The following is a 22,175-nucleotide window of genomic DNA, read 5'->3' as shown; positions in this document are numbered from 1 at the left end:
GACTTTTGAAAGTCAGTTCTTGTCTGGGCAAGGCCTCTCTGCTTTTGCACTGCATACTCCAGGCTAGCGGGCCTATGAGTTTCCTGTTTCTGCCTCTCCTCTCCATAAAGAGTGCAGACCCACTGACTGCACCTGGCTGTTCCTGTGGGCGCCAGGAACTCCAATTCAGACTTTGTGCAGCAACTGGTTTTACTCAGCGAGTTATCCTCTAGCCCCCCGCCCCCCAAACCAATTCTAAGGAAAAACTGTTTACCCATAGGAATATAGGATTAGATTCCCTTCAGAGTTTTCTATGTGGTAGCTTCTGGTAATGTTTAATTTTGCAAAAAAGAAACCGAGAGGCTGAGAATATAGCTCAGTTGGTAGAATGCTTCCCTAGTACGCCTGATGCCTGAGTTTGAAGCCCAACTCAGCATAAAACCAGGTGCACTAGTTCATGCCTGTGCTCAACAAAGAAAGGAGGGTCACAGTTCCAAGGGTCATTTTTTTGCTATATGGTTTAAGGCCAATTTAAATTAGAAATCTAATCTCAAAACAAAATAAATTACAACAAATAAATGAGACATTTTAAGAAGATAAAGTTTGAAGGTGGAGGCAGATGAATGTTTAGGAGTTTGAGGCCATCCTAGTCTACACAGGAAATTCCAGACTAGCAACGATACATAGGTGAGACCACGTCTCAAAGTGAATGAATGAGGATGGCATATTTTGTGTTTTATGAAAGTCATTGTCTTTAGGCTCTTAATGAATGGTTGAAGTGGACTTAAGAAAGTCTGAATATTCCCATCACAGGCAATCTCAAAATAAAAATGCTATACCAGTGATGGCTCAGAGATGAAGATCACTTATTGCTCTTGCAGAAGATCTGGGTTCAGTTCCCAGAACCTTCAATGGTGACTCACAACCCTTCATACCTCCAGTTCCAGGAGATCTGATACCATATTATGAAACCCTCGGACACTGCACATATGTAGTACATACATATATTTGTGCAGGCAAAACACACTCATACACAGAAAAAAGAGTCAATTTTGATTTTAAAGTTACACTACCTTCATTGTCTGTTCCACATAAGGAAGACACCTGATATCGAAGACATGCTTTATTTTCCATTGTTAAAGGATTTTTTTTCCAATGCCTAAACACAGTGCCAAAGGAAAGTCTTAAGTGTTGCTCCACTGTTTTCAGGCCAAAATACTTAGTGTTAAAGTAGAACAGGGTGTTCAAAAGAGCTACTGGAGAGTGTGATCCTAGCTGTTTTATCCTCCAGAGATAGTCTTCTTCAACTCGAGAGAATATTGACCCTTAAATAAAGAGAACTATTTTAAAAGAATTATAAATACAGCAAACAGTTTTAATTTAACCATCTAGAAATAAAATGATTTTAAAACAGTCCTATGCCAATCCACTATACACATTACATCAATGTGAATAAACCTCAGAATTCTGTATTAGCTATTTTAACAACATTGAGGTTGGGAAACAGTCTATAGAACCACCACCCACAGAATAAAGTACAATCCTTCAGTAGGGCAAACACATTATGATCAGAAAATAATTTAAAATCTGTATAATTCTTGGAAACAACACGTGATTCTCATAAACAAATTTCTTCACATTAGAACCTATCTATTGTAGTTCTTAAGATATATCTAAACTTTGCACTCCAAAGAAAGTAGGTCACAGGTTTTACGAAGTTCTTCACAAGCATTAGTTACTGACTACATGTATTTACAAATGAATACATAGGCACAAAGATCTTACTCTCTAATTTAAATTATTTCCTAATTATACTTAAATACTTTCTGTAAAAATAACAATTCCATTATTAACTATCAACATATATTTAAAACAGCATTACCATCTGGAAGGATGCTTGGTTGCCAACTTCGGAGTATTTTATTCAATTCTTGCTCAAACATCTGGTATCCTGGATCAATAAATATGTTGTCCTTTCGATTACTACCACATAAGTACTACAAAAAAATTATTGAAGAAAAACCAGCTAATTATAAACACTGAATGTATTATACTTTTCATTTCTTAAGAAAAAGTTTTATGTTTAATAAAAGCAAAAATTCTAGTAAAACACAAGAGACTACTGTCCTTGGTTATGTGTGTACAAACTGAAAAAGTATAAACTACCAATCAACCATTGCTTTAAGCATACAAAGGGAAAGTATAACACAAAATCCTAAATGTAAAAACTGGATAAGAATCATCAGTCTGGGGTCACAGAAACAGCTTAGCAGGTAAAGTATTTACCATGCAAAAGCCTGACAACCCAAGGAAAGATCTAGAAACCCACTTTTCAGTACTGTCCGCTGACTGCCATCTGTGTAGTGTGGCACACACTGCTTTCATCGTGTATGCATGCTGCGCACACACACACCGCACCAAACACCCACATGCACTCACTGTCAGACAAAATAGTTTATATCACACATGGGAAAAAAAATAAGCGTTTTAAGGAATAATCAATGATTAAAGGAAAGCACTGAGGAGCTGACTCTCTGTGCTCTCTTGTTCCTCTGCCAAAAGGAAAGAGTACATGGCTGTGCTTTTGGAAAAGCAGAGAACCTAACCACGGTTGCAGCACAAGGGAGGAACACCTGATTAATGTGTTCAAACCTAGGCATTATTTCCAGTATAGCAGAAATCAAAACAGACACAATGTTTTCACCTGAAAACTAAACAACTTAGAAAAGAATCTTTATGGTGTAACTTCACCATCACCCTTTATACTTCACACCTGACATCCCGCCATGTTAAACATGGTTCCTGGGAAACTGACTGTCTTCTGGGGATACCATTCTCCTCTCATTCTTTCTGTCTAGGAATTTCTACCTGTATTTCAAAAAATTCAATTTAAAAAGTCTTTCATGCTGTGTACACATTTGTGCAATGTGTGTTTACATGCTGTAATATGTGTGTGTGCGCACATGCATGTAGAGGCCAGAGAGGAATGAGGAGTATCTTCCTTAACTACTTGTCAATGTTTTTGTGAGACAGGGTCTCTCACTGAACATGGATTTTACTAGCCCCTTCTCTCCACCTTCCTAGTACTGGGGATTACAAGCAAACACCACCACACCTAGCTTTTTACATAGGTGCTGGGTATTCAAATTCGGGTTCACATGCTTGTACTAGAAGTACTTTACCAGCTGAGACATCTCCTCACCTCATTATTACACATTTTCCTGAGATACTTGGGTAGAATTCATGTCCAAAAACTGTACTACAAATACTCTTTGGATAGAGCACCATATACATACTTCAAATTCTTGAGCAAACTATATTATGGTGGCCTCCCTTGATAGACTCCCTCATAGCCCATGCTGTCTGGCCTAAAACTCACAACCATATTGCCTCACATATGCTAGCATGTACCACATACCATGCCTGGTTTATAATGATTTTTTTAAGTCAAACTGATCAGATTCTACTTGATTTTTCTTGTTGTGGTGGTATTTTTCTGTTTTGTTTTGCTTTGTTTCTTTGGTGTGGTTTTTTTTTTTTGCGAGGGGGGGGAGAGAGATGGGGACAGGGTCTTGTTATGTAGTCCAGGCTGACCTCACACTGATGAGCCTACCTGCCTCAGCCTCCCAATTACTAATATACTCAGTACAGACTCAAAACTTATGAGTTACTAACTTGGACAAGCTACTACTTAACACATCTCTCCTCATCAGAACAATAGGAAATAATAACAGGAACATCCAACACTTAGCATGGGTATAGAGAAAATCAAACAGTAGCAGTTAGTATATGTAATTTAGCAATAGGAGTACATCAATTTCCAAAACATGCCAATGTCCAGTAAACAGGAAAACTAAAACGAAAGATTAGCAAAACTCAAGTTCACTTCAAAAATATTATTTTTATAGTATATAAATAATGCAGTTTTAAAGTCTCATGAATAAAAGTTGGCTGTATGTATTTTAGTAATTACTGAAAACTACTCATCTGTATAGAACTTTAGCAACACAAGCCACTGCTCTACTATTTACTAATATAATTTACTAATATGGTGCAAAGTTTTAAAACAAACTCTGATTACATCCTACCTATAAAATACTCAAAAGGTAAAATGCTTGAAGAAATTCTGGGATGAAGTGAAGTTAATATTTAGGGAAGCTAGGGAGTTGGAGGAGAAAGAAATCTATCCGAATCTACAATGAAATTCTCAAAGAATAAAATTACTAAAAACAATGAACAAACCCTCAAAACTGAACCAATCAAGCAACCAAAAAAACTAGAAGCTCATTTTTAGGATATGTTTTATATATTTATTTATTTTTTTAATTATGTATGCAATATTCTGTCTGTGTGTATGCCTGCAGGCCAGAAGAGGGCACCAGACCCCATTACAGATGGTTGTGAGCCACCATGTGGTTGCTGGGAATTGAACTCAGAACCTTTGGAAGAGTAGGCAATGCTCTTAAACCTCTGAGCCATCTCTCCAGCCCCAGGAAGATGCTTTTTAAAACTCTAAAACACGACAAAAATAAAAAAATGAATTTTAAAAAAAAAGCCTAAAACTTTCTCTTCTTTCCCACCAAACCCTATTGCTCTGTTTTATACAGAAAAATGGTTGATTATTACATCTGCCTGGTCAAAAATATTGTCTTTTGAAAACAAAGGGCATGTACACTGCTTCCATGGTCTAAGTACATATACTTATATTCTGTACTGAAACAGAAACATCAGCAACTCTAAAGGGAATTCTGTAGCTAACAGTCTAGTCATCACTAAGAAGTGATGTCATCTCCAAACATACAACACTGTTAAGACTCCTCACCAAAGATTCATGAGGCTATGGATAATGGTGCACGTGCTAATTCCAGCATGCAGGAGGCAGAAGGAGGTGGGTTTCTGTGAGTTCCATGCTGGTCAAGGATACACAGTGAGATCCTGCTTTGTTTTGTTTTCATATGAGGGAGTGCAGTTGAGTAAAGTCTATTGTTTTTTTGTTTTGATACACAGTTCTAGAGAACTTGAAATTGTAAGGAACATATATACTTATAGAAAACCACAAAGCACCTAGGAAAATCTTTTATATACCCTAGGTATTTCCAAAGAGATTAAATTCTACCTCTCTTGGTAAGTCAAAAGAAATTCCACAAACCTGACTGGAGAAACGGCACTCCCAAGAGCACTGCTCAATCCTGAGGAGCAGAGCTTGGATACTAGCACCCACATCAGGCAGCTCGCAAACACCAGCTTAAAGGTATCTGACACTCTCTCTGGCCTCTGTGAGCACCCATACACACATGTGCACACATATACACACACATACAAATTAAATTAAAAAATTTCTACCCTTAAATTTTCAAAGGCACATTGGTATCTACAAACTCTACCACAACTTTTCTTAATAATATTGTATTCAAAAACTTACCTCCTGTATACCAAGACAGAGGTAATAGATGCTGTCAGGTGCATAATTCTCTCCATTTGGTCGTCGGATCTCATTAACAAAATGGGCTAACCCATAGTTGAGCTCAGCAGCGGTATGAGAGAGTAGATCTTCTTTTAACTTTACCGATTTAGCTAAAAAGAAATAAAATAATCAGCAACTGTCATGTCTCTGCACCCATGTTGAACAGCTCATAACTGTCTAACTCCAGCTTTAACTCTGAGGCCCTCTTCTGGCTTCCACAGGCACCCATATACACATGGCATATATTCACAAACATACAGACATAGACAAAAATAACATTAAATCCTGGGGTAGAGACGACAAAGTGATTTAAGAGCGATGACCATTCTTCCACAGGATCTAGGTTGATCCCCAGCACCCACATGGCAGCTCACTAATGTCAGTAACCCCAACAGTCTTTCTGGCCTTGGTGGGCACCAGGCATGCAGGTAAAACACTCGTGCACATTAAATAATAAATCTTAGGGGGGAATAAGACATTAAAGATTTAAAAATATTAAAATTAATTACAGAAAACAGATTTTTATACAGAACGTATGATAACAAAACAAAAGACACTTACAGGATTTTAGCTCATCTAATACCAGAAGATCTTCATCAAGCTGCCGAGTTTTGACCCAATGCTTCCATGCATTTACACCATATGAATACTTGAAAGGAAAGCTGCATTCTGAGTTGTCAGAACTATCATCATGAGACTGGTATCCTGACACAGCTTTTCTTTTGGTACCCTGGCAATAAAACAGCACTGTAAATCCTTCCTTTGAGTCTACATTATTCTATGACTTCTATACACGGTATCTTTGAAGAAAAACAACTAAAAAAAGAACTGTATTTATTTGTGTGAAAATTGGCTTGTACTCTGACAACTGATGATAGTTATCCATACTGCTTCTTGAAATCTACCTCCATGTTTCCATACAAATCACTTTGCAAAATAAAATTAGAATTATATGAAAAATACAAGATAAATAATAATAGTAGTAGTAATAGTAACAGAATTCTAAATGCCAACTTGAGACTGAAGAATCTTTTAATAACTTCCACCTATTAGAAATTTACTCTTAATGCCAGCGCTTAGGAGGCAGAAACAAGTAGATATCTGCGTTTAAGGCCAGCCTGGTCTACAAAGTGACTTTCAGGATAGCCAGGGCTACAGAAAAACCCAGTCTCAAACTCCACCCCCCCTCAAATGCAAGAAACAAACTAAAGAATTAAACTTTAGACAAGCAGTGGCAGTGCATACTTTTAATCCCAGCACTTGGGAGGCAGAGGCAGGCAGATCTCAAAATTAAAAGGCCAGGCTGGTCTACAGACTGAATTCCAGGACAGCTAGGACTATACAGAGAAATGCTGTCTTGAAAAACCAAAACAAGAAAAAGAAAAAAAGAAATGTAGTCTTTACTTGGTTTTCACTGTTCTTTGTTTCCTTTCTTTTCTTATTAGTGCTGAGGATCAAATCCAGGAGCATGCACATGCTAAGCAAGTATCTGCCATTACTAAGTCACAACCCCAGTCCCTTCCTTTCAATGTTTGATGGTAAAGTTGATCGCTTGTTTGTTTGTGAGAAAGGGTATCCTTATTTAGTCCGGACACTCTCAAACTCACTATGCCCACAAGGTCATGAAGACTTAGGCCTAAGTTTATACTTTTAGCTCTAACATTTAATACTATGACTCATTTGAGTTAATGGCTGTGTATGGTGTCATTTGGAAAGGATTTTTGGTCTGTTTTGAAGACAGAGGTTTCTCTGTGTAATAATTCTGGCTATCCTAGAACTTGCTCTTTAGACTAGCCTAGCCTACAACTCACAGAGATCGGCCCTGTCTCTGCCTCCAGAGTACTGGGGTTAAAGGTGTGCACCACCACACCTGTCCTGTGTATGGTGTCAAATAAGAGCTCAATTTTATCCTACTATGGATACTCACTCCCTTTTTCAGTTCTTTCTTTAGATATAAATTTATGAAAGTTTTTTTCTTTTTACAATGCCTTTGATCTGGCCTTGTGTTGAAAGTTAGAAACAAAAAGTTGTTGATACAATATTAAACAAATTTAGATTTTGTATGTCTGAATGATCAAACTGTCTAGTTCATATCTAGTTTTTTTTTTCTTGTTTTATTATTGTTTTGTTGCATTATTTTAGGGTTTGGTTTGTTGTTGTTGTTGTTCGTTTGTTTGGTGATGTGTGAAACAGTATGCCATTTATCTCAAGCTGGCCTCAGACCTATGATCCTCCAGCGTCTAATCTCCTGCTAGAATTACAGGCATGTACCATGACACCCAGTTTATATAGTGCTGGGAATCAAACCCAGGACTTCCTGTATGGTAGGCAAACACTCTACCACTGAGCTACATACCCCTAGTTCCCAACATGTCTTTCTCTCTGTGCTTGCATGTTTAAGAATAAATTATAGGTCGGGCAATGGTGGCACACACCTTTAATCCCAGCACTCAGGAGGCAAAGACAGGCAGATCTCTGTGAGTTCGAGGCCAGTCTAGTCTACAAGAGCTAGTTCCAGGACAGGCTCCAAAGCTAAAGAAACCCTGTCTTGAAAAACCAAAAAAGAAAAGAAAAACAGAAGAAAAAAAAAAAGGATAAATTATACCTCTCTTGTATTGATTAACCTAATGAAAAATAATGATGAAAAAACTAACCCTTGAAAATCATCAACTCCTTCCCTCTTCTTTTTGAGACAATCTTCCTGCCTCAGCCTACCAGTGATTAGTTCTCTGCCACCATGCTCACCTAGAAAATACTCTATTATTGTCAGAGTTGAATTTTCTTTTTAAGACAACTATTTTCTATTTTGACCTTGTATTAAGATACATTTTAACATCTTCCTATATTGTCAAGCATAAAAAAAAATGCATCTTTCTCTGACTGAGATGCTGCTATAGAGATACTAAGTGACTACAAGACATAAAAATATTAACAAATTCTGTACCTTTTTTTTAGATCGAGGTCTGGGCTGCTCCTCATATTCTTCTCCAAAAACAGGTGGTAACAAAAACTCGTTTTCCATATCAAGCTCCTCCGCAGCTGACAAATTAGAAAATCTTTTATTGTAAATAGAACAGTAAAGGCTTACATTACAAAAACACAGCAATAAAGAATAGTCACATGACATGGATGATCATTCAGACATGGGGATAGGTTTGAAGTAGGCTAGGCAGTACAAGACTAGGAAGGAGAAGTCCGAGTTTAGATAAATCAACAAGTATCAATACATAAATTTCATAGAACTATATGATACTAGAAAAAGTAAACAACTGTAACTTTAGTTGGAAGACCTAAAATGCCAATCCTATTTAATCTATTAACTCTTTTTCATGGCATGCTTTATATTTCCCTCAAAAGGAACTCAAAATTAGGGAGAAAAATGAAAAAAGGAAAGCATTCGTCTCCCTGTTTATGGTCTGAAATTCACTTTAGAAAGTCTATAAACAGCTAAGAAGCAATGGAATGTATTGTAGCACAAATAACAAACACTCAGAGACAGAATATAGCTTTTTCATTTGAACGTGAATTTAACTTTCAAAAACATTAAGAAAAATGATATCAAACTCGACATGCTGACACGCCTATAATCCCAGCGCTAGACAGGCTGAGGCACAGACTGAGGGCAGCAGGGGCCAACCCAGAATATAGAACAAAACCCTATCTTGATCCCTACCTCAACCCCAACAGTATCAGGACCTTTGAGCTGAAAAGAAACAAAGTATTATGTTCTTCTCTAGTGTCTAAAGCTCCTGTAATGAATTAAGTTGTAGATGGGGAAAGGAAGAACAGAGGGCGAAGGACACAGCTAGGAGGAAAGAGCCGAGGATGAAAAGCACATCCCCACATCCCCAACACAGAACACACAGAAAAAAGGAACAAGTATGGAGACAATGGGTAATGATATTAACATTGATGATCAATTATCTCTATAACTTGATTCAAGTACCTCTAGGGAAATCTATTTCGATATCCAAATCTGGTTCATATGGTACATCAGGCATGTTGGATTGTGCATCTGTGTCAGAGTTCTTTGTGAGATCCGAGCCAATTATGTCAGTCTCAATAATTACACCTGTAAAGAAACAATACTTTAGTAGAAATCAAACTTTCAAAAAACTCAACAATATCTATACTCAATCTACCAAAGAAAGAAATACAAAACCATCTTAATAAGCTACTATAAAAGTCATAACTATAATTGGAAACTTTTAATACTATACATTCTGGCTATCCCTTTTCAAAAAATAAATAAATGTTAGAACACTAAAACAATTCCCATGTTAAGAGTATTTTTCTGTGTGTGTTTGTGTAACAGAGAGACAAGTATATACTTGCTAGCATGGCACAGGTACATCCACACAGATGGGCATGCATGTGGAAACCAGAGATTGATGTGTTTTTCTTTGTTTACTGGATCCACCTTTCCTCCTAGCTCTACCTTCTCCATTCACTGGGCTGATAGGCGCAAGCCACTGAGTGTGACCCATTAAGTGAGTTCTGAGGGTCTGAATTCAGGCTCTCATACTTGTGTAACAGACACTTAACCAAATGAGCCATTTCCACAGGTACTGGAATTCTTAAAAGCAATTCCCTGTCAGAAATAAACTTTTTGAATTTTGACCAAGTTTCCACAAATACTCAGTATATACTTGTTTGTAATTAACATATTTGTTTGGATCAGCTGCTTAACTTTTTTGATGTTGTATAGTTACAAATGCATTCTATTCAATATGTACTGCAAAGTGATGGTTATGGTTGGTCTCCAGAGAAGTAAGACAAATGCATACAAATAGAGAACAAAGGGTTCACAAAGCAGCATAACATTCTTATAAAGGATTCATGATATAGTTCCTCATTCTTGTTCCACAGAATCTCGCTATGTCATGTACTGGGCACACCTAGAACTCACTCTCCCAAGTACAGGGGGTAAGTGATTATGTTGTTTTAATTAAAAACAAAAACCATACAACTAGTTATAGTCCACTAAAATTTTACAATCCCCTAACAACACTGCAAAACTGCTACTACAATTGTCTTCTAGTGTAAATGCAATCAGGTAATTCAGGACTAAAACGGGATTCTGAATATTACCTAAAGGCTAGTCGTAAGAATAAATATTCCAAGGAACAGAACCACCCACAAATCATCTATTAGGTAGCAAACAGTATCCAAACAGAAAGTAGAATAAATTCTGATTTAGATAAAGCAAACTATATTTAATTAATGTAAGAAATAAAATAATACTGGAAAGTATCTATCATAAAATAAATCTTAGAAACTTACACGTTACTAAGAAAAATAACTCGGCTGAAGTTCAAATCAAATTCTATTACTATTAAAAAAAAAAACAAAAAACAGGGAGTGTGTGGCTCAGGAATCAGGGCAAATGACTGCTCTTGCAGAGAACCCGGGTGACTCATCACCTGTAACTCCAGTTCCAGAGAATACAACACTATTTTCTGACTTCTGCAGGTACCAGGCGCACAAGTGATGCAGCTCTCACACTCATAAATAAACCTTTTAAAACTGTTTGATAATTTTGAGAGCACAAGTAAGTGTGTGTTGTGGTAGGTAAAAATAATCTTATCTACTTGGGAGGATGAGGCTGGAAGCCCTCTTTAGTCCAAAAGTTTCTGTCCAAAGCACATACCAAGACTCCATTTCAAGAGAGAGAGGGAAAAAAAGGAACAAATCATTTCACTGGAAATTAATCTTAGAATTAGAGCATACCTTGATCAAGGTGGAATGTGTATCTCTCTTTTCAAAAATATTTATTATTGTCTACAGGTGTTTTGCATGCACTGATTGCATTGTCTGTGCCCCACTTACATGTCTTATGCCTGTGAAGCCAGAAGAGGGCATGAGAACCTCTGGAACTAGAATTATAGATGAATGTAAGCATGTAGGTGTTGGAAGTCAAACCCAGTCTTCTACAAGAACAACTCATGCTGTTAACTCCTAGGCTAAAGTGTGTACCTCTTAATATAAAGTACACTTCTGCTATATAGAATTCCTTCTCCTACTCCCGTATGAAGTTTTGTTACAAGATCCACCTATAAGTACTGTAACAATGACAATGCACAGAACCCATTCCCCAAACCACTTATTGACAAACTGTGAGTATGGCTCACTGTTGACATTGGATGCCTCTGTTTTCCCCTCATCTTCAGTCATCATATCTGGCATTGTAAGCAAATCTGTATCAAGAGGATCTGAAGAAACTTTGCTTTTTACATCTTCAACTGTGGCAGGAATCTTCTCACTGCTGTCCAATGGAGCAGGCAGAAACACAGGAATGGGCACCTAATTAATCAAAGCATTTGATGTTAGGTATATTAAAGAATAAAAGAAATTTCCACAAATTAAATGCATGACATATTACTATATAAATACACTAAAGAAGAAAATATTTGGGAAGAATATATATCAAAACTAAGATGTGTACTATGGCAAGGAAATCCCAAAATATATACATTAAAAATAAAAATTAAGAAAAAAAAGCCAAGTTCAAATACACTATTCTACATATTACAGGTGATTTTAATGAAGTGAACATTTTAAGAACCTCTAGTTGGGCTGGACAGATGGCTCAGAAGTTGAGAGCACTGGCTGCTCTTTCAAAGGTCCTGAGTTCAATTCCCAGCAACTACATGGTGGCTCACAACCATCTATATAAAATGAGATCTGGTGCCCTCTTCTGGCCTGTAGACATACATGCAAGCAGAACACTATACATAATAAGTAAATATCAAAAAAACCCAAAAACTCTATTCCATGTTTCATTTCTAAACCCTATGGTTTCACAAAACATTTCTTTTGAAGATGAATTCAAATGTAAAATCAATAATGTCACAGCACATACATTCATCTGCTCGACTTAACTCTGGGATGACCATATAAACAAGCATCATCATAACAGGAAATTGACAAAAATCTAACTGTGGAAGAACACAACAGATGGCTTCTGTTGGGTGTAATGTCAACTGTTCTTCATATGCTCATGTGTTTGATCATTTGGTTCCCAGCTGCTGGTGCTGCTTTGGAAGGTTGAGGAACCATTAAAGGGAAGAAAACCTCTTTGGGAGAAATGGGTCACTTGAGTCAGGCATTAAGGTTTTATAACCTAGTCCTACTTCCTGTCTTCATCCTGACTGGAGATGCAGGAAACCATCAGCTCCCTCTTGTTCTTGCCTCCATGCCCTCCCTTCTAAATCATGAGCCAAAATGAAGCTCCTCCTCTCAGTAAGTCACTTTTGTCACAGTAACTGTAACAAGTAAAGCATCACCAGTATCACCAAGCTACTAATTAAAAACCATCCCAAACTGCCTGCAAAAACAAGAATGAGAGGGTGAATCTCACGCACAGGAACAGGAACTGTGGTAGGGACAGGAATACTCTGGCTGTACATGTGCATAGGCACGGGCACATAGACAGGTACAGGAATAGGCACTGGGACATACTCTGTCTTCCAATTCTCATCTGAAAAACAAGATACAGGCAAAAAAGAACATGTGTTTTGCTTTGTTTGAGACATAATATCACACTGTTCTACACACGGGCTGACTTTGAACTCCGGGTGTTCCTCCTGCCTCAGCCTCCTACATCCTGGGAATACAGGTATGAGCCACAATAATGGCTCTTTGTTTTTATAAACTTGCTTGAAGACCAAGCTGGTCTTACCCTCATATGTATCCTCTTGTCTCTGTCTCCCCAAAGGGCAATTAAAAGCATAGAAACACCAAGCATGACTTTTCATTTTTCACAATGGCTTTTTGTTTCTTTGGTTATTTGGTTTCATAATGAACTTAACTAGACAACAAAGGAAAATAACTTTGTACTCATTTTAAAAGACATTTCTACTGGGTGGTGCCGGCACATGCCATAAATTCCAGCAGAAGCAGGCTGGTTTCTGTTAGTTCAAGGTCAGTCTGGTCTACAGGTCAAGTTACTACAAGACAGCCAGAAAAACAGAGAGAAACCCTGTCTCAAAAAATTTTGAAAAAGAGAAATTTCTAATTTCTGTAAGACTTAATAAACTTCAAACAGTAAAACTTTGTTGTTTTCTGCAACAACTGTTCTACCTTAAAACAAATACAGCTTACACTTTTTTAAAAAATGAAAAAGAAGTATATATCCTTTTAAAATATCCAGCAGACTGTTCTGGCAATTCCCCTCAGTTTATTTACTTCAACAATTAAAATGCAGCAAACACTGAGCTGCACAGCAGCCCACTCCTGTAATCCTAGCACTCAGAAGGATTGTATTCAAGGCAAACCTGTACACAGCAAAAGAGAATCCTCCCCAAAATCAAAAGAAAACTAAGAATTAATGCTACAGATGTGAAATAAGTACAAAATTATTTAACATCTTTCTGACCAGAAGGAAACAGAACTATCATTGTTATAAACCACAAAATCATTTTCTCAACAGGAACTAAGCAATCCAAGAAAAGTTTTACAGAATTATGTGATTTTTAACAAGTTATACTCTGGGTCTTGAATCAGCTACTAACAGATCACAAGTAATTTAAACACTATGCTTTATTCCCAAGGTGATATTTAAAAAAAAAAGAAGAAAAATCACAGAAGAAAATCAAAAGGACACAATGTCTTAATTTATTTTGTAGCCTTCACCCTAGAAAATCATGCATTTTAGTTCAATAAAGTCTAAGCAGAAGGAGATATAATTCAAAAGTTCCTAAGTTACCTGTTTGACAAGATTTGGTCTGCATGTGAGGCTTACAGTAAGTTGCTTTTGTCATTGTTAAAGGTTTGCAAAGAACTGCTTTATTCTTCATCTCTTTGTTTGGTGTAGGAGAAGGGGGTGGTGCTGAGCCCTACAGAGAAGCAAAGAGAAACATTTTATTTCTTTAATTTTTATCCTGATACCAATAGTCTGTTTTCTTTCCACTTTTCCTCTCTCTTTTCTTTCTTGAGAAAGGGTCTTACTATGTAGCTCTAGCTGGCCTGGAACCCAGTATGCAGCTAAGCTGGCCTAAAACTCACTAAGATCTACCTGGTTTTGCCTCCCGAGTGTTAGAATTAAAGGCATTATCTGTTTTTCAAGTCCTAAGGGGCTTACTTTCACAAAAGTGGAAAAGTATAACCTAAAGCTATTACTACTAGTTTATCAGTCTTAATCTAGGAAGGTCAATGTGAATTTACTCTAAACACTATCCAGCAGCAAGAATTCATTCATTTCTATAAATAAACTTTTTTTTTTTTGGTTTTTTTTTATTTATTTATTTATTATGTATACAATATTCTGTCTGTCTGTGTGCCTGCAGACCAGAAGAGGGCACCAGACCCCATTACAGATGGTTGTGAGCCACCATGTGGTTGCTGGGAATTGAACTCAGGACCTTTGGAAGAACAGGCAATGCTCTTAACCTCTGAGCCATCTCTCCAGCCCCTTTTTTTTGGTTTTTTGAGACAGGGTTTCTCTGTAGCTTTGGAGCCTGTCCTGGAACTAGCTCTTGTAGACCAGGCTGGCCTCAAACTCACAGAGATCCGATAAGCATATTTTAAGGGAAAAAAAAAATATGAAAACAATTATTTCACCAGATCCTGACTACAAATAAAACAACAGCTCAGCCTGACTTTTGACTATGAATACAGAGCTATAAAATATTACAATGCAAAGGAAATAGCTTTGTAAGACGCAGGTCTTAACAGCCATAATGGCATCCTAGTCCAAGGACATGAAGAGTGTATATCTCTTAGTTATTCTCTGCTTTTATATTAAGACTACCCAATAAACTTTCTAAATCACAGTTTCTGAGTTAGAGTCTAGATATCACAGTTCTGAAAATCTGATACGTGATCTTTGCTGGGGCTAAAAATTAGTAACTACACATCATCACCATCTTGACCAGAATTAGGGCTAGTACAGAGGCTTTTTAGGACGCCAACAAACAACTCCTTCAAGCACAGAACTTCATTTGAACAAGAAAGCTATAAATTCCAGAAGAGTCAACATATTGAAGGCAATCAATGGCCCACTGTTCAAGGTATGGGAAAACACTACTTATGCTCTCAAGTAATCATTACATGTAAATGGCCACTACCAACCTATAAAATTCTTAAAGTGATAATTAAGGATTGCTGCATAGTACCAAGAGACAGAAAAAGACCAAAAAAAAAAAAAAGGCTTGGAACATATTATGTACATGTTTTTCAGGTTTAAAAGACTCTCTCTACTAAGAGATCTTTAAATCACTGCTTTTAGCTTCACTTTCCTTATGCTCTCAGAGATCCATATCAGGGTGTGCCCTAATGTGTTGCTCTGTACTTCTCATGTACTTTTTCCTACTGATCCTCTTGACAACGTCCTACTGACTGTTTACACTGACCCATCTACGCTCTCCAGGAAGACAGGCAGAGGGAGAGAGGAGGAAGATTGAGGGAAAGAAAGAGAGAGCAAACAATCATCTCAAAGCTACCGCTATGTCAATTCAAATACCATGTATTATCTTCCCCGTTTGGGTAGAGGCCATCAACAATTCACTTTTATGCTCCTTTTATGTTTCTGATACTAGTAAGCTGAATGTTTCCACTGTTTCAACAAAGTAAAAATCTTTCATGATGATTAGTGCGGCCTAACTATTTTTCACTCATACTGTAAACCACGTCACAGCACTGAACTGAGAAAATACTCACTGTCATTTTGGTTCGGGACGTCTGACAGCCCTGATCTAAAAGACATAAACATTTAAAATAAGACAAATAAAACTTTCTTGTCTTTCTTTGTATCTCTATGTATCATTAAATCTTACCGATTTTAAAATTTAAACAAAGAGTATAAAAATATGGATGAGTAAAGCTGATTTTCCTCTTTGCTTTCTCCGAATACAAAATATTCTAAGAAATACTGCTTAAGTAAAACAAAAGGCCACAACTTCTAAAAGTTGTTGCTCCTTCCAGGCCACAAATAGTACATAATCTGCTAAGAAAGCTTCTTATCTGAAGCTAGATGTCACAGGATAGATTATTTTTAAATGTTCTTTTAGTAGTTTAATTTCTCTCTAATTTAGTTCAATGATGTCCAATATTTTCAGCATACAGGTTTTTAAAGGGGAATAAAATAAGCAATGTATTTATAAAACACCATCATACAGGGGACTTGGACCTAGAGAAAGTATGGGGTTCATTTTAATAGATTATTTTCCATCCGTATATAAACTATGAGAGACCTGACCTTTTCCAATGGGAGACTTACTAGAGTTACATAAAACCTATGGTCCTTCTCTACCATTGATCCATGCCCCAGTCTTATTAACTATCTTCAAATCAACTGCTTATTTATCAATGCTTGGAATTCAAAACTAGAAAAATGAAGAATATAAAGTCTTTAAGTAGCCACAATACATACCATAATGTAGGTTTTCGGGTCCTTTTTGGGTTGTCATATTGGGCTCATTTTGTTGACAGTAGAAACGTAGTAAGCAGTGTTGGTCACAGAAATGTTTCATCTCCCCACGCCACTGCACTCGCTCTTTAAGGGTGCCTTGGGATTTACAGCAGTCACACCTCGCAGCCTTAATAAGAAGGGAAAGTGCTCAGACATTGTAAGTGAGGAGAAGACTTAACATATCATACACATTAGCTGACAAAAGTGATGAGAAAGTACTGAAATGGTATCAAAGCAAAAAATAAAATTGTGGGTCACATACAAAGACTAAATCCAATGCTATATTATTACCAAAATAAATAATTAAAAAAAACATCAATAATGGCAAAGAGATGGCTTAGCAGTTCCTGTATCTGCTAAGCAATCATTAGGACTGGAGTTCTGATTCTAGCACCCGTAAAACTGAGGATCCCATTAACACCCATAAATGCATTTCTACGGGATCTCACGCCCTCTTACGGTATCCATGTGCAGGTATGTGCACCTACATACACACACATAAATCATTTAAAAAATAATTAAATGAACATGATTAGACAAAAACTGATAAAATTTACTTGAAACTGAGCGTGGTGGTGGGCACAAAAATTACTCAAACAGTCAGCAGGCTAAAGCAAGAAGTTGGCAAGTTTGAGGCCACCCTGGGCTACACAGCAAGTCTAGGCTGGATAGCAAGATCCTGACTCAAATAAAAATAAACAAAACAAAACAAAAATTTAAACCAAACAGTAGTGGCATAAGACATTTTTTGAGAGTCATAATCATAACAAGTAGAAGTCTCTAGAAATTATATTATCTTGAACAGTTCCTATAAGAAGCAAATTTCCATGCTTAAGTATAGAAGACCAGACTATTTTCTTTTAATTCAAAGAAAAGAAAATTAGTTCATTGAATGCACTACAAGGTAACACTGGGCAATAAACAGAACAACACTTGTAGGAAGACCAGAGTAATTCTGAAGCAAGCGCTTATATTATGGAAAACTCAAATTATTTGCTTTCTGTGAGTTTAATACAAAACTTAAAAGGAAAAGTTTAGTTTTCTAAGAACTTTGAGAATGTGTTTTAAAAGAGCCAATATTTACTTGAAAAAGACTTAAATAATTTATCAAGATATCCAATCAGAAGCCAGGTGGTGCCTTTAATCAAAGCACTCTGGAGACATATGTCCAGGCTAGTCTACAAAATAAGTCCCATGACAGCCAGAGCTATACAGAGAAACCCTGTCTCAAAATAAATAAATAAATGAATAAATAATGAATAAAGCAAACAAATGTTATGCGACAGATCTACAACCAGGAAAGATCAACAGATCTACAACCAGATCAAAGCAATCCAGAACTTCTTATTAAAATCCAAGAAGAACAACAAAAAAACACTGTAGAATTCAAGACAATAACACTTTAAAATAGTAACTCAATACAGGGGCAGATTTCACTTTAAAGGGATACTAATTCACCTAAATCCTGTCCATCTTTTAAAGACATTTTTGATCAGTGAGTGAAACAAAAGATGTAATTAATTCCAAATAGAATGAGAATGAAGTTTCTAATCTAAAAATAAATTACTATAATTTTTAAAAACTGATTGTCAGCTTAACAATTTAGAAATTCTGATAACACTAAATTATAATAAATGTATCTCTGCCTGCTTCATTACTCTAATTCAGTTTTATATTGTATATATGATTATCTCTCAACTTATATCCCAAATAAAATTCTATTAATAAATACTTTAAGAATGTATCTTAGAAGTAGAGCACATTTTAGCTTAAGAAGGAAAAAAGGTAAGCTCACAGTTGAGAGATATTAATAAAGACTCATATTGGCACACAGGTCTTAAAGAACAAAGAGATGGACCATAATGCACGGTCTCTTTTATTCTATTTCAGCTCCCCTGCTGAACAAGCATGAAATAAATGAAGCTTTGTGGTATATATTATTAGCAGTAACTGATGCTATTATGCCTTGTCTAAAACTTTATGAATCAAATTTTACAATACTGGTAGATTATATGGTAATCTCAATCGCAGAAGCATTAAGTATTTTAACCGAGGTCATTATGATAGCAGTGGGAAGACCCACCTTAAATGTTGACAGCACCCTAGATAGAAAAGCAAAGAAAGAAGATTTGCCTTTGTCCTTTGCCCCCACTATCATGTTCATCTACGTCAGTGCTGCTACCGTGTCTTGGCGACAACAAAACATAGATTTTAGGGGCTTCCAACAAGGACTACCAACAGCTCTCGACCTTGAATACCAAGCCACAACTGCTGAAGAACCCAATCTCAAGGACTGAACTGCTACCAGGTTGAAGGCCTCTCCCGTGAGAGACAGCCATTGCTGGTAGTAGTCCCCTTTTAATATGCACATTCTATCAGGTCTGTTCCTCTACAAAATTCGTAGTACAGTTATACCTGACTCAATAATGGAAACAGCTCGTATGTACAACTCTTATCAACAAAAGACTACTTGAAATCAAAGAAATGTTTCAGATTCTTTTGTCCTTTTTTATAATCAAATCATAAGTAAGGAAATAAGTTTACAACCACTTACAAATAAATCAGAGCACTAAAGAAAACCAAGTGAAACTGCAGCCTGACCACCCCCCCGCTGAGAACCTGAGATTAAAAGCCTAAAACTTACCTACTATCTGCAGTTCTTACAACAGCCCTGCAAAATGGACAGTGAAAAACCAACACTCAAAAATAAAAGATCCGACTAACATCAAATAAAGTTACAGAATTCCAGCAGAAAACCAAGACAAAATTTGCACTTTATCATGACCTCAGGATAGACCAGCAAACAGAAAATAAAGAAGTAGAAAGTAAAAGCCCTAATAAAAGTAAAACACACAAAAAGGGTTCTCAATTTAACATCTAAGTCAAAACTCAGTGTAAAATTTAACAAATTTCCATAGCACATGTACTGTACTGGCTTTCTGAAAAGGTGGGTATCAGGATGTTCAACCTTGCCTCAAACCCCATCAGTTATCTTGCTTCCACATCCCAAGTGCTAAAATTATAGGTGTATACCACCACATCTAACTAAAAATATCTTATCCTGAAATCTGAATAATAAAATAAGACCTTCATTCTAAAATCTTACATACTTTGTTTTCCTACATCTAGCTCCTTTCTTTAAAAATATCGAAAACAATGCCCAAAGAAAACCAGAGCAGGATTAATATCAATTATACATAAAAACAAATTTTCTACTTTTTTTTCAAACTAAAAGGGTGAAAACTCAAAACTAACAATTCTAAGCTTAATGCCATAAACAGAACTGTGAAGGCTGTAAACTTCTATTTATTTGATTTAATGTATCTAAGTATTTTAGTGGCAAATCTGTGAACCATGTGTATGCCTAGTGCCCATGGAAGTCACAAGAGTCAAAGCCGGAGAACCGCAGTTAAGGGTGGTTGTGAGCATCAACACGGGTGTGATGAAAGGAACCTGGATCCTCTGCAAGAAAAGTAGTGCTCTTAACCACTGAACCATCTTTCTAACAGGGTCTTCTTATATAAGCACAGGCTGGCATTCAACTGGCCATACAGAAGGTCAAGTTAAATTACAGGTGTGTAACACACTCAAACAAATTTTACTGTAATATTTTTTGGTTGTCTATCAACACTTTTTTTATATTAACTCAAGAGACAGTTCTCTAAATATAGAGACAACCTACTGCAAAGATCAGAAAATATAGAATTTTTGAAATGTCCGAAGAAGCATATGGAGTAGTTGAATGAGAATGCCAACAGGTTTCCACATCTGAAGACTTGATCCCAGTTGGTAGCAGAGACTTAGGCAGTCTTGTTTTAAAGAAATCAGTCACTGTGCACAGACTTTCAAGAAGTAAAATCCACCTGCCACTTCTAGTTTGCTCTCTGCTTTGTGCTTACAACTAACTCACACTGAGTTCTCAGCACCCTCTCTCCAGCCACCACAACCTGAACGTCTACCTGACATGGACTCTAACCCTCTGGAACCACGAGCCAAAATAAACTTTTGTATAGGTCACCTTGGCCATAATGTTTTATCACAATAACAGAAATGTAATTAATACAGCATACCAGCAGAAAATTTGAAAGCATAATGCTAAATGCTTCAATAAAATTTAAATACTAAAAATATAAAATTATTTCAATTCTAGGTAGTCTCTCAATATTATTATGAATATTACACAAAAGTTTATGGGTTTTACATAAGAATTACTATACTGGTTCAAAAGACAGCAATTTGGAACTGTGAATTTAAACACTACTATAATGGTGTGGTGTGGGGGTAGGTGTGTTTGTGTAACTAGGAACAAACACATCTTTACCCATAAAAACAGGAACCATTACAATTATCAGAGGGGAGGGTGAGAAATGAGAAATGTTTGTTAATTCCATAGAAATCTATACTTTGGGATTTGGTGAACTCTTAGAAAACATTCTCTGTACTCTGCTGATTACAGAAGCACTTTCCCTTCAAAAAGTTGTCAAAGTGCTTGAAATAGTAGTATCTCATTGGCAAGAGGTGGGAACGGTAATCTACCTCATCTTTGGGAGCATTAGTTGTGCAACATGTGGTGGGTGCTGATGAGGAAGAATTGGTCCTTCTGGTGGCCAACGTCAGGTACAGATGCTCGTAGTTTCCAGTGCATCTCATGGGTTTTCTGAACAATTTCTCTGCGGTGTATCAGGCAAGGCAGCAGACAGCCCAACGGTGACATTTTTAGGTGGATGTTTGGTCTTGAAGTGCTTTAGAACTGATTCTCAGCACAGCACTGAACTGCCGACTGCCAGTCGTATACAATTCAATTTTTTTTAAAGGTTTAAACTTATATATTTGTGTATGTATGTCTCTGTGTATATATGCCACATGTATGTAGCTACCCAGAGGCTTGAAGAGGGTGTCAGATTTCCCAGAGACATTTCCTACAGACATTTATGAGCCACCTTATTTGGGTCCTAGGAAATGAACTCAGGTCCTCTGGAAGAGCAGCAAGTGCTCTTAACTATGAAGTCATCTCTCCAGCCACTATTTTTGTCAAATGTCACAATCTGACGAAGAAATGGTTTGTTGCTGGGCAGTGGTAGCACATACCTTTAATCCTAACAGTCGAGAGGCACAGGCAGGGAGATTTCCCTGAGTGAAGCCAGGACAGCCAGCGCTACATAGAGATACCCAGTCTCAATAAAATACAAGATAATTTCAGCCTATGAGACAGACACTTTTCCCACTATCACCTTTCCAGTTTGCCTCAGGTACCTAGTGATCCTTGACTACTCACTCCTCATAAAGCTGTAAGAAGTTCAGCTCCACTGACTGCTTTCCAAT

The 22,175-nt window shown here is 36.8% G+C and overlaps 1 protein-coding gene across 4 annotated transcripts in view; it reads right to left on the bottom strand.

Moving 5' to 3' along the window:
- Window positions 1-22,175, bottom strand: part of LOC125405445 (zinc finger MYM-type protein 2) — a 73,818-nt gene that overhangs the window by 4,503 nt on the left and 47,140 nt on the right. For all 4 annotated transcript variants that reach the window (XM_085698570.2, XM_085698574.2, XM_085698571.2 and 1 more), the window contains 11 exons: window positions 16,815-16,980; window positions 16,103-16,137; window positions 14,151-14,280; window positions 12,808-12,923; window positions 11,575-11,746; window positions 9,390-9,515; window positions 8,388-8,482; window positions 6,005-6,173; window positions 5,402-5,553; window positions 1,862-1,976; window positions 1,053-1,304 (listed from right to left, as the gene is read on the bottom strand). In XM_085698570.2, the coding sequence (XP_085554696.1) occupies window positions 1,053-1,304; window positions 1,862-1,976; window positions 5,402-5,553; window positions 6,005-6,173; window positions 8,388-8,482; window positions 9,390-9,515; window positions 11,575-11,746; window positions 12,808-12,923; window positions 14,151-14,280; window positions 16,103-16,137; window positions 16,815-16,980 (1,528 nt within the window). The remainder of the gene's footprint in view (window positions 1-1,052; window positions 1,305-1,861; window positions 1,977-5,401; window positions 5,554-6,004; window positions 6,174-8,387; window positions 8,483-9,389; window positions 9,516-11,574; window positions 11,747-12,807; window positions 12,924-14,150; window positions 14,281-16,102; window positions 16,138-16,814; window positions 16,981-22,175) is intronic.

Source organism: Myodes glareolus, chromosome 12, assembly GCF_982192425.1.
Source record: "Myodes glareolus chromosome 12, mMyoGla1.1, whole genome shotgun sequence".
NCBI lineage: Eukaryota > Metazoa > Chordata > Mammalia > Rodentia > Cricetidae > Myodes > Myodes glareolus.
The sequence above is the reverse complement of the archived record's forward strand: the minus strand, read 5'-3'. Positions and strand labels throughout refer to the sequence as shown.